The sequence below is a fragment of the Culex quinquefasciatus genome, chromosome 2 (assembly GCF_015732765.1).
Source record: "Culex quinquefasciatus strain JHB chromosome 2, VPISU_Cqui_1.0_pri_paternal, whole genome shotgun sequence".
NCBI classification, from domain to species: domain Eukaryota; kingdom Metazoa; phylum Arthropoda; class Insecta; order Diptera; family Culicidae; genus Culex; species Culex quinquefasciatus.
This window is the reverse complement of record NC_051862.1, coordinates 143860401-143873781: the sequence shown is the minus strand read 5'-3', so window position 1 is coordinate 143873781 and position 13381 is coordinate 143860401. Positions and strand designations below refer to the sequence as shown.

At 33.7% G+C, this 13381-nt stretch overlaps 1 protein-coding gene and 1 long non-coding RNA gene across 2 annotated transcripts; one reads left to right on the top strand and one right to left on the bottom strand.

Annotated features, from left to right (window-relative positions):
* Positions 1-15: 15 nt before the first annotated feature.
* Positions 16-762, bottom strand: LOC6054557 (peptidyl-prolyl cis-trans isomerase-like 3). The gene is made up of 3 exons (XM_001870415.2): positions 665-762; positions 243-598; positions 16-174 (listed from the first exon to the last, which is right to left on the bottom strand). The coding sequence occupies exons 1-3, from the start codon at positions 665-667 to the stop codon at positions 51-53; spliced, it is 483 nt and encodes a 160-aa protein (XP_001870450.2). The 5' UTR covers positions 668-762; the 3' UTR covers positions 16-50.
* Positions 763-5527: 4765 nt separating this feature from the next.
* Positions 5528-7663, top strand: LOC119767879. Its single transcript, XR_005277761.1, has 3 exons — positions 5528-5730; positions 6613-6848; positions 7394-7663. It is a non-coding gene; the product is annotated as an uncharacterized LOC119767879 (long non-coding RNA).
* The last annotated feature ends 5718 nt before the right edge of the window (positions 7664-13381 follow it).

Sequence of the window (13381 nt, the reverse complement as noted above, 5' to 3'; positions counted from 1 at the left end):
GGGAAAAACCTCAAGTTTAATACAAATATGTTTTATTACTTTATCAATTATCATGCCAACGGATTCGCATGAATGGTGACACTGTTTATCCGTTTTTCCACCACGGGTCGGTACGTTTTCGGATTGACCGCAAGTTTTTCCAGCTCATCCAACGCCTCGAAGCCGTCTATCACCCTGTAACAAAAAGAAATGATAAAATCAACAAACTTCCTCCCAAACCCTCACCAGGCTCCACAACTCACTTCCCGAACAGTGTGTACTTGAGGTCCAGCGCCGGTTGGGCCGCGTACGTGATGAAGAACTGGCTCGCGTTCGTGTTCGGCCCGTTGTTGGCCATCGAGATCATGCCGCGCTCGTTGTGCTTCAGCCCGTCCCGGAACTCGTCCTCGAACTTGCGCGCCCAGATCGACTGACCGCCCTTGCCCGTGCCCGTCGGGTCGCCCGTTTGCACGATGAATCCCTTGATGTTCCGGTGGAAGATGGACCCGTTGTAGTAGTTGCTTCCGCACAGGGCCAGAAAGTTCTCGCACGTTTTCGGGCATTCCTCGCAGAACAGCTCCAGCTTGATGTCGCCGACGTCGGTGTGCAGGGTGGCGGACTGAAGAGGTGAAACTGAATTTAGTTAAACATCCGAAATTTATGGTAATATCTTTAATTTACATACCATTTTGAATTTAAAACGTTTAATTTAAAGTTTTGTGTTTGATTTTTTCTTGTTTGGAATGCACTTGAAAGAGAAGTGTTGGTAAACATCGGAATCAAAGAGCTCGAATTTTTTTTCGAGCAGTGAGTCATACACGTTTAAAGATTTCTGATACACGTTGGTTTAAATTAATCGAGGTTTTTAAGCGAAGATTGCGTTCGAATGGTGAACGCCCGAAATGTCAAAATCACGCAGGGGTACCAACATTACGGAACAAGTGTGCCATGGCATGATAGCCATATTTTTTTTTCTAATGTTGGTGCTACTGCGCGATTTTGACATTTCGAGCGTTCACCATTCGAGCGCCATCTTCGCTTAAAAACCTGGATACAGATACTTCACTTGCGTTTGTCTCAGCATGATGGTTTTGCATTTGGGAAATTTATGCAAACATTAGCAGTTTAGGACCCAAATTGTTTGTTAAAAAAATGTATTTAACGCTTCTGCTTCCGATTGGCCAACTTCGAGTCCAAGCTATACTGTTCCTTATAGACAAATCCAGCGAAAGCTCAACGCTGCTTTTTGATGGTGAGAGATTTGACAGCTCCCATACTAAATGTCTCGATTTTCATACTTTTTGTTAATTTTCTTTTAAAGTAAAATACTTAACATATGAAAACTATATATTTTTGGTGCCCAAAATTCCTGCTGAATCGAATGGTGTACTTATCTCGATTGCAAATTTTTCGAACAGTTTTTATTTTAATAATATTCTAGACACATTTTGTGCACCTAATCAATCAATACTTTCATCATAAATAATAATTTTATTGCTTAAAAATGGTGTTTTCCTGAGCTCCCATATTCAAATACATGGAAGCTGTCATTTCTAACACCATTGGCCACCTAGCGGCCATTTCAAACTGGATTGGTCTATACGATACGTAAGGCATTTGCCACCGGTCACGTCCAAAGACCCCAGGCTTAGCCCTAAGGGCAGATCACTTCTGATACTGAGGTGTGTATGGAGCAGGAGTGTGTATTGAACATTATCAATGAAAATTTATTTCAGTGTATAAACTTTTGACATTTATCAACGTCAAACTTTGATGCTGCTTTTGCTGATGGCTGGATTCAGTTGTCTTGAAGTGAAAATGGAGGCATGTTCCGATGTAGGAGGTCAAGGAGGTGCTAAGTTTCTTAAACATGATTTATTTGGATCACAATCAGTTCCTGATTCTGCAGGGAGAGATTGAGTCGTTTTTGATGTTAAAACCAAAGGCGCGCACGAAAAGCGATTGCAGACTGTAGGAAATTGTCGGAACGACGCGATACAAGCAACAGAACGAACGCGTTAAATCGCTGAACGAGGAACGAGATGGCGGGGAGATGGTGGCTGCTTTGGTGGATCATGGAGGAAGCCGGGAACCAGTCACGGGCGCAGTCAGTTTGTGATGGTTTCAGCACTCCCGTGCCCCTGAAGGATGGTAGTAGAGGACGGTCCACGCACTGGGAGACCCCAGCCGGAACAGGGCGGAGACACACATAGCTGGAAATTCTCCTGACACTTAGCCTGACACGCACTCGGAACTAACAAATCCAACAGAAACAACGAGCAGAAAAAGAAGGTCGTCGAGCTGAATCAGGCTGCGGTAACCCTTGCCAAACGACGATAACTTTGAATTGCTTTGAATCTCGTCCGAAAGAAATTCTAACAGTTCCATTTAGCCTCTGAAAGTCGGACAATCTATCAGCTCGGCTCCGCCCCAAATGTGGATGAATTTCCAACAGATCTAGCAATAGATTCATTTTCAAAAATCGAAGTTTCCAAATTTATTTATTTGTATGTTGCCGAATAAACTTGTGTTGTGTATGTTTATTACACTGACTATACTGACATAAATCGCATCTAAATGTTGACCATACAAGGCCAGTATTATGCGCGTATGGTATGCTGCCGTACACAGTATGCGGTATACTCAAAGTGATTAACCCTTAGCACGGGATTGAAACTCATCTGAAAAACCTGTATCATTTTCTCATTCGAAACAGTGGCGCCACGTGGTGGTAGCTGCCCTGTTTATTACACTGTGAAATTTTCCATGGCCAATCCAAGGTGACAACAGAAATGTCCGTCGGTGCTCGGTGCAGCAAAAAACTTATTATTTTTAACAAATTTTCGAACAAATCAGCAACGAATTACACTCAAACCCCGGTGGTTTGACACCAACTGTTGTCAAACGAACGGGGTCACTTTTTAGTTTGACACCCCTTTTACACGGAGTTCACACACACTACCAAACGTTTGTTATGATAGTGTGCGTGAGCGCCGTGTAAAAAGTGACAGTTCGTCACTTTTTAGTTTGACTTTGACCAACCAACGGGGTACAAACTAAGGGAGCGTTCTTTTATTACGTAACGCAGTAGGGGGGGAGGGGGGGTCGGAGGCCGTGTTACGCTCCATACAAAATTTTTAAAATTTGTATGGAAATTTTGTTACGAGGGGGGGGGGAGGGGGGTCTAAAAGTCCGATTTTTCGCGTTACGTAATAAAAGAACGCTCCCTAAAAAAGTGTCAAACGAAAAAGTGACCAACCACCGGGGGTTGAGTGTACAAGTTTGACAGTCGAACACACTTAAAGGTTGGTTTTGTTATTTGTTTTTGCAAAACCGCATATTTTTAACGAAAGTGCCAAAAATATTCGTAATCACCTTTTGCCTCTTGGTGGCGCTTTGTGTTAGTATGTGTGAGGTCGATGTTTGCGGACGTGCACGCAGAACACAGAACAGTGAGAACTAGCGAAAATGCCTCACTTTCTTCTGATACAAGTCGCCATATTGAAATTGCTTGAAGATTCATACCTGTGCCCTTAGGCTTACGCTCGATTTCAAGTTCCTTCCGCGGAATACCTTTCGGAATCGGCCACAACACAACCATCCTTTTCTCCGCGACCACGTATAATAAATGAAAATATGACGTAAACAAACAGCTTGAAATTTCAAAACGTCAAAATCTGCACACTTAAAAAACTTACCCATATTAAAAAAAATGGATTATGGCCTATCTACAATCACTTAGCTTAGAAAATTTCACTTAGCTTAGGAATTTGAATCAATGGAAATGAATCTGAGTTTCTACAATGGAAAAGTAATCAAATTAGAAACTGACGTTTGGTTTGGAAAATTTCAAAATCTACGGTAAGTTGACGTTTCCATATCAATGGTAAACAAACAACTGCATAGCAACGTATATCAGCCCAGCAAGTTTTCTAAGTTGATTGTGGATGACGAACGTAAGTTGCAGACTTTCCTAAGTAACTACTTTACTTAAATGTTCTAAGCTAAGTGATTGTAGATCCCGCATAAAATTATATGATGATTTGCACTGTTAAAACCATGCAGTTACAATAGATATCATAATATCTATGGTAAGTTTATTGTTGACTTTTTCGAACTTTATTGGAATGAAGATAGAGCTACCTTAAAATTCATGATTACAGCAAATATTATGGTTCTGTTATTGGAAATCTCATAATGCATTTTTTCAATTATTTTTACAGTAAGTTTCATTGTTATATTTTAAATACAAAACATCACAATCTACGTTGACAAGCTCAAATCAAATAAAATCAAATTATTAAAATATTAAAGTACTTAAATATTAAAATATTAAACTATTTTCATTTAAAAAGTATTGAAATACTAAAATATTAAACTATTTTTATAAAAAATATTTTGAAAAATTAAGATGTTAAAAAATTGAAACATTGAAATATTAAAAAATAAATAAATTTTAAAATATTAAATATCAAAAGAGTCGAAAATAGAAATATTTCAGTAATAAAATATTCGTAAAATAATTATATGGCAACACAAAAAATATTAGATTTTTTCGAAATTTTAACATTTTAGAATTAAATGTTGTTTGATTGCTTCTACACATTGTGAAGTTTTGATACTCTGACACTTTATATTTTTTGATTTTATTACACTCAAACTCCGATGGTTTGACACCAACTGTTGTCAAACCAACGGGGTCACTTTTTAGTTTGACACCCCTTTTACATGGAGTTCACATACACTACCAAACGTTCGTTTTGATAGTGTGCGTGAGCGCCGTGTAAAAAGAGACAGTTTATCGCTTTTCAGTTTGTTTTTTTTTTTAAACGAAATAGTGACCAACCACCGGGAGTTGAGTGTATTGAAACATTTAAACATTTAAACATTTAAACATTTAAACATTTAAACATTTAAACATTTAAACATTTAAACAATTAAATATATAAACTTTTTTTCGAAAAATAAATATTACTGCGGGCGTTAATAATTAGAGTTCACGCGCGGCGATACGACCGCAAGATAATGGTCGCATGACAGCCGCATGACAACCGCAGAACAATTTTTTGTCTGTTGTCAAAGGTTGCCTTGAGTTTTCAGCTGACTTTTGGAAAATATTCAAAACAAACCAAGTTGACAGCCAAATCAATGCATAATTTCAGTTCAACTTGCTGATTTTTACCCTGCGGAAGTTAGGCGGCAATAATCTCCTGTAACTCACAGCGATGGAGAAACGTGATTTTATCTCGCAATAAGCAATAATAAGTATCAACAAACGAACCTACCCTGTCACGGCGTTCTAGCAGGATTCTAGCAGAGTTCTTACAGAGCTGGATATTCTTACAGAATTCTAGCAGAAATGTTCGACCGTTCTAGCAGGATTCTGACAGAACCAGCTTTGCTAGAGTATTTCGTGACTGGGTAACATGACACTTAATATGTGCAGCCGTCGCTCTTGCAACGGACACACCATTACACTGAACCCGTGCGACGCTCCTGAAACGAACGCACCATAGTTGAGCGAGCTGTCAAAGTTTTCACTCGCGCGTGCTCGATCCTGTCTGTGTCTGTATTCGGTCGCAGTGTTAACCGAAATTTTCAACGGTAAATCGCGTGTGCTCGTGAAAAAGTAACATCCAGCGGTTGGCCTCAGGATTCTGAATGCGTTCCTGGTGTTGGACACATCCGCCGGGTGTTCGAACTGTTCCGACGATGGCGAAGAGTTTTGCTTTAAAACAACGAATGTTTCAGGTGGGTTATATTTGCGGAGGGCGGAATCCCGTCCCACGGCATACATTTTCTTTTGCCTGCTTGAGCTGCTTGGATATTGGCTGATGCATGAAGTGATTTGTTCATCTTTTTTCGGCACACTCAACAAACGTCAAACCAAACAAAATTGCTGCCGGATCTTTTCCGGGAGAGATCCGGAAAAAGATCCGGCAGCAATTTTTACTGATTTGACATTTGCTGAGGATGCCGAAAAGTTTTTTTTGTGTTACTCTCGCAAAAGACAATTAGGTTTTACAGCGTGACGTCACGAGCGCACACGCACACACATTTTTACTTAGACACACGTGCAAAAAAAGTAATCAGTGCAGCCGAACTGTCAAATTTCTAACCTAAAAATCGAGTCGGCGTAAAACCTAATTAGGTTTTACGCCGACTCGATTTGGAGGATAGAAAAGAGTGCACAGTTCGATGCGGTCGTCGATTTTGTTCGGTGAAATTCGTCGACAATCGACGAAGACCATGTAAACAGTGCACACGAGCTGTCAAATGACGTCACGGCGTAAAACCTAATTAGGTTTCACAGCTTGACATCATGAGCGCACACGCACACACATTTTTACTGACACACGTGTAAAAAATGTAAACAGTAAAGGCAAGCTGTCAAATTTCTAACCTTAAACTCGAGTCGGCGTAAAACCTGATTGGCTGATGCAAGAAGTGATTTGTCTTCATTTTTCGACTCTCCCAACCAACGTCAAACCACTCAAAATTGCTGTCGGATCTTTTCCGGAAGAGATCCGGCAGCAAGTTTGTACTGATTTACGTTTGCTGCGGGTGCCGAAAAGTTTGGTTATGTTGCTGCATGTAAAAACAATACGATCATTTAGTGTTTTTATTCAACAGGGAACATTTCGCCTACGGGGTGAACTTCGCGCTCGATTTGGACGAGGAAAGCCGCAACAGAATCACTCGACAAGATCGCCAAGAAGTTGGCTTTTCTACAAGGACGATCGTGGATGGCGTGTGGCCCAATTTGTGCTGCCGGGGAGTACCAGTCCGGTCGCAATCATCAGACGATAGAGGAACATCATTGCACATGGGTCAAATGATCACCAAGGGAACATTCCCAACACAACCGGGTAAGCAGGAACGAAAAAGAACAGATCGTGAAGTTCAAAAAAAATCGTGAAGAACCTATTTATCATTTTTTTTTTGTTGAATAAATTTAATAATTTGGATACGAAAATTTGAATGCAATTTAAAATAACAAACGTTTCAGTAATGTTTAATTAATGTTGTGTTTCATTTGTTTTATTTTTTTGCATAATGTTTTATTGAATTTAAGAAATTAAGAATTTAAGAAATTAAGATTTTAGGATTTAAGAATTATAGTATTCAAAAATTAATGAATCTTAGAAAAATAAATTGGAAATTCCGATTTTTTTTAAATGCTGAGATTAATTATAATTTTTAATAATAATAATATTAGCATCTAATAACTTAATTATTTTTAGAATTTAAGAATCAAATAACACCGAACTACGAATTTTTGTGTAGGTTCAACTCGAGCGGGAGCATAAAACTTGCGCAACTTTTTTTTTACCGCGTTCGTTCTGAGCTTTGTACCCAGCGTTATGAAAAATGTTTGATTTTATCCTTTACTTAATTGTCTTCTCATTTTAAGCACTAACGAAACCAGCAAATCAATCCGGAGTCTCCAGTCGACAAAAAGGAGCCGGTGGTCAGTTTAAACGCACCATGACATCACCCATCCGAGGAGAAACAAGAATCGGTCGCGATCGAGATCGAAAGCGAAAGAAAGCGGCTTCGTTTTGGTGTTTGCAAAACTCTAGAGAAGACATTATCAATTAACAATTGAAAAAAAAAAACAAAGTTATTCAATGTTGAATGTAAATAAATTACAATGAATAATATAAAAGTACTGTAAAACATACTGTATTTACTATTTATTTTAATGTCCGAATATTGTTGTCACAGTACAATTTAGTAGGGAACAAACCATGAAAACAATAATTTTACTGTGTAATTCATTGTAATGCTTATTAGTTTTATTGTCCGCATATAGTTTTTACCGCATCATTCAGTAGATAAGAAACCATGAAGAACTGTAAATTGACTGTGCATTGCATTGTAATGCTTGCTGTATTTATTATTAATGCATGATGTTTTCTATAGTCAGGACGAGTTTTTGGATGAAAAATGCAACATTAGATTAACAGTAAAATGCGTCGTATTTGGAAAAAAAATTGCATGGAAAAATTTCGAAATTTTTATGGTACCGGTGCATAACAACCCCCCTTTTTTATGGTAAAGTCCCAAAATACGACGCAAATTATCTTAAAAAACGATGCTGTCTACTGTTAAAACACTGTCAAAATGACAATATATTTTATCGTTTTGTAACGTTAAAATTTACTGTAAGTTCATCGGAAATCTTTATGCGGGATCCCGCATAAAGTTTTACTATAAACCTACAGTAGATTTTATGGTTATCACACGATAAATTCTATGGTTATTTTTACCATGATTCTACAGTAGCCTTTATGTTTTTTCACCATAGAATGTATCCTATTTCGGGAATTTACTATAAAAAAGGGGTATTGTTAGGCACAGTCACCATAAAAATTTCGACTTTTCCCCATACAAAAAAAAACCAAAAACTATATATTCTACCGTATTTTCATTGATGACTTTTCCGTCCAAAAAATTACCCTGACCATAGAAAACATCATATATTTATAATAAAAACAGTAACCATTACAATGGATTGCACAGTCAATTTATAGTTCTTCATAGTTTTTCCATACTAGATAGTACGGTTTAAACTATATTCGTACATTGAAATAAATAATAACTACAGTATGATTCATTGTATTTTCATTGTATTTATTTTTTTCTCGCCGCTAAATTGTACTGTAAAACATATATTTATACATTGAAATTAATGGTCAATACGGTAAGTTTTATTGTATTTTTATCGTTTTCTTTAATTTCACTTAATTTAGCACTTTTTTCCGTGTCGTTTTCTTTTGTTATTCCGCTTCAATCCGCACTGTTTGAAATTATTCGGAATGTCCGTAGCCGGTGCCGGATCAACTGCTTCGTAATTGGGATAGACATTCGCGTAATCTAGAAGCACAATCCTTAGTGAAATTAGCCCCTGTAGAAGAGAAAAACACTGAATTAGACATAAGGAAAATTTACATATTTTTGGCATGTTAAGGATCCGGTTCATTTTCTATTAAATTAGCTGTTCTTAAATTCTGAAATTTAGAAATTCTTAAATTCCTAAATTCCTTAATTCCAAAATTCCTAATTTCCTAAATTCCAAACTTCATAATTTCCTAATTTCCTTAACTCCTATATACTTAAATTCCTAATTCCCCAAATTCATAAATTCCTAAATTCCAGAATTCCTATATTCCTGAATTCCCAAATTCACAAATCCCTTAATTCCTAAATTCCTAAATCATGAAATTTTGAAATTCTTAAATTCCTAAATTCCCAAATTCCTAAATTCCAAAATTCCTAATTTCTTAAATTCCTAACTTCATAATTTCCTAATTTCCTTAACTCCTATATTCTTAAATTCCTAATTCCTTAAATTCATAAATTCCTTAGTTCCAGAATTCCTAAAATCCTATATTCCTGAATTCCCAAATTCACAAATCCCTAAATTCCAAATTTCCTAAATTCCTGAATTTTTAAATTCCTTTATTCCTAAATTCCTAATTTCATAAGTTCATAATTTAATAATTTCCTATATACCTGAATTCCTAAGGAATTAAGGAATCTAAATTCCAAAATTGAAAAAAAAAACCTAAAAAGTTTTAATTTCCTAGATTTTTAAATTCCATAATATCTCAATTCCTAAACTACTAAATTCCTAAATTCATAATTCCATAAATTCCTATAATCCTAAATTCCTTAAATTCCTAAATTCTTACATTTCTAAATTCCTGAATTCCTAAATTCCCAAATTCACAAATTCCCAAATTCCTAAGTTCCAAAAATTCCAAAATCCAAAATTCTTAAATTCCTAAATTCCAAAATTGCAAAATTCCAGAATTTTAAAATTCCTTAATTCTAAAATTCAAAATTCCAATACTCCAAAATTCCATAATTCCTAAATTCTTAAATTTCTAAATTTCTAAATTCCAAAATTCCTTAATTCCTAAATTCCTAAATTCCTTAATTCCTAAATTCCAATTCCAAAATTCAAAATTCCAATACTCCAAAATTTAAATTCCTAAATTCCTAAATTTCTAAATTTCTAAATTTTAAATTTCTAAATTTCTAAATTTCTGAATTTCTAAATTTCTTAATTTCTAAATTTCTAAATTTCTAAATTTCTAAATTTCTAAATTTCTAACTTCTAAATTTCTAAATTTCTAAATTTCTAAATTTCTAAATTTCTAAATTTCTAAATTTCTTAATTTCTATATTTCTAAATTTCTAAATTTCTAAATTTCTTAATTTCTAAATTTCTAAATTTCTAAATTTCCAAATTTCTAAATTTCTAAATTTCTAAATTTCTAAATTTCTAAATTTCTAAATTTCTAAATTTCTAAATTTCTAAATTTCTAAATTTCCTAATTTCAAAATTTTTAAATTCCTAAAATCCTAAATTGCTAAAATCCTAAAAATCAATCAGAATTTTAGCAAAAAAAATATAAAAAAATACTAAAAACATTCCATTTTTTCGTACTCGATTATCCGATAACTCGACTATTTTGGTTTATTTTGATTAATATCGAAAAATCAATCATCCGAAGGTTCAGATTACCGAAGAAGGAAAAATTCTACTTTTATTTTGGACTGAAATTTTAGTTCACTCATACAAAATAAGTTGATTCGATCTGTTGGTTACAGTTTTCCATTTTAGGTTACACAATTTTGTAATTTTAAAATTTTAGAATTTTTTTAAACTCAAATTTTCTGATTTTCTAAATTTAAATTATTTGAAATAAATTGTAGAATTCTTAAACATTTGAATCCTAGAAAATCTCTTTAAAAAATATGATTTTTCTCTATGGTTTCCAATATTCTGAACAATAAGCAAAATCCTGCTTTTTGATTTTCGTCCTTTCAAGATTCAGCGTTTTGAGATTCGGTTTGATGAGCAGCTCTGGATTATCAATATTTTTACATTAATAATATAACTTTATTTGTAATTTTCAGTTGCATTGAAATGTGCAAATCCAAATTATTTGATTCACTCATCAAAACAAATTGCACGGCGTGAAACGCTACATTCCGTTTCTGTTACTTTTCAGCTGCGTACCGCTAAAAAAAATCGTGACCTTCTCCTTGACGTTTGAAAGTTTTCCGAGCTGCGCAGCCCCAACACAGAACTCACCTAACGATTTTCGCCTCCAGGCGAGACGAGCTCACCATCCGGAACAAACACGGCCGAAAGTGACCGCAGCAGGCGCCGGGTCCTCTCCCAATCGAACGCATCCGTTGGGTTGTGTCCCGTTAGCGAACCCGGTGGGAGAAGTCCCTGTGAAAAGAGAAACAAACAGTTTGTTTAGATCAAATGTTGCTGCAGTAGGCCACGAAAGATGTCTGCTGCTGCTGCGGAGATTTCGCACCGTGGCTCTCCCCTCCCACAAAGTTTTCCAAGCAAAATTCCACCACAGCTGAAATACTCACCCAAAATGATTGACAATTTCAAATTTGCTTTTCCGGATCGGTGACTCGGCAGATTTTTTCTGCCGGAAACGTGTGGAAGAAGTCCCTGTAAAGTAGAAAAAAACAAACACTGTGATTAAGCAATCTGCCCAAGCAGGCAATAGATATTGCCGCTGCTGTTTTGTTTGGAATTCCCCTCCACCCTCACGAAACTCAAAATACTCACCCAAAGTTCCGCCATCCCGGAGCCGCTCCATTTCGAACTTCGAACATCCGTCCAACCAACACTAGGATCGCGTTCGGCAACTTGATTGCCAATCGCCGGATGTGGCCAATTGGCTTAAACGACCGCCTCAACGCGAAAAATCCGGGTTTCCCCTAAAACTTCAGCAAACACCGTCAACACGAACATGATCGGACACGCGCGAGTAAAAAAAGTGACAGCTCGCTCGAACCATGGTGCGTTCGTTTCAGGAGCGTCGCACGGGTTCAGTGTAACTTGGTGTAATGGTGCGTTCGTTGCATGAGCGTCGGCTGAACAGGTTCAGTGTAAAGTTGGGTTTGTTAATTGATATTGGAATGTTTAAATGTTTAAATGTTTAAATGTTTAAATGTTTAAGTGTTTAAATGTTTAAATGTTTAAATGTTTAAATGTTTAAATGTTTAAATGTTTAAATGTTTAAATGTTTAAATGTTTAAATGTTTAAATGTTTAAATGTTTAAATGTTTAAATGTTTAAATGTTTAAATGTTTAAATGTTTAAATGTTTAAATGTTTAAATGTTTAAATGTTTAAATGTTTAAATGTTTAAATGTTTAAATGTTTAAATGTTTAAATGTTTAAATGTTTAAATGTTTAAATGTTTAAATGTTTAAATGTTTAAATGTTTAAATGTTTAAATGTTTAAATGTTTAAATGTTTAAATGTTTAAATGTTTAAATGTTTAAATGTTTAAATGTTTAAATGTTTAAATGTTTAAATGTTTAAATGTTTAAATGTTTAAATGTTTAAATGTTTAAATGTTTAAATGTTTAAATGTTTAAATGTTTAAATGTTTAAATGTTTAAATGTTTAAATGTTTAAATGTTTAAATGTTTAAATGTTTAAATGTTTAAATGTTTAAATGTTTAAATGTTTAAATGTTTAAATGTTTAAATGTTTAAATGTTTAAATGTTTAAATGTTTAAATGTTTAAATGTTTAAATGTTTAAATGTTTAAATGTTTAAATGTTTAAATGTTTAAATGTTTAAATGTTTAAATGTTTAAATGTTTAAATGTTTAAATGTTTAAATGTTTAAATGTTTAAATGTTTAAATGTTTAAATGTTTAAATGTTTAAATGTTTAAATGTTTAAATGTTTAAATGTTTAAATGTTTAAATGTTTAAATGTTTAAATGTTTAAATGTTTAAATGTTTAAATGTTTAAATGTTTAAATGTTTAAATGTTTAAATGTTTAAATGTTTAAATGTTTAAATGTTTAAATGTTTAAATGTTTAAATGTTTAAATGTTTAAATGTTTAAATGTTTAAATGTTTAAATGTTTAAATGTTTAAATGTTTAAATGTTTAAATGTTTAAATGTTTAAATGTTTAAATGTTTAAATGTTTAAATGTTTAAATGTTTAAATGTTTAAATGTTTAAATGTTTAAATGTTTAAATGTTTAAATGTTTAAATGTTTAAATGTTTAAATGTTTAAATGTTTAAATGTTTAAATGTTTAAATGTTTAAATGTTTAAATATTTAAATATTTAAATGTTTAAATGTTTAAATGTTTAAATGTTTAAATATTTAAATATTTAAATGTTTACATATTTAAATATTTAAATGTTTGAATGTTTAAATGTTTAAATGTTTAAATGTTTGAATGTTTAAATGTTTAAATGTTTAAATGTTTGAATGTTTAAATGTTTAAATGTTTAAATGTTTAAATGTTTATATGTAATATTTTAATATTTTAATATTTTTATATTTTAATATTTTAATATTTTAATATTTTAATATTTTAATATTTTAA

Coding starts and splice junctions, on each gene's coding strand:
- LOC6054557 (XM_001870415.2), bottom strand. Junction 175..242: donor AAGTACACACTGTTCGGGAA/GTGAGTTGTGGA, acceptor TTTTTGTTACAG/GGTGATAGACGGCTTCGAGG.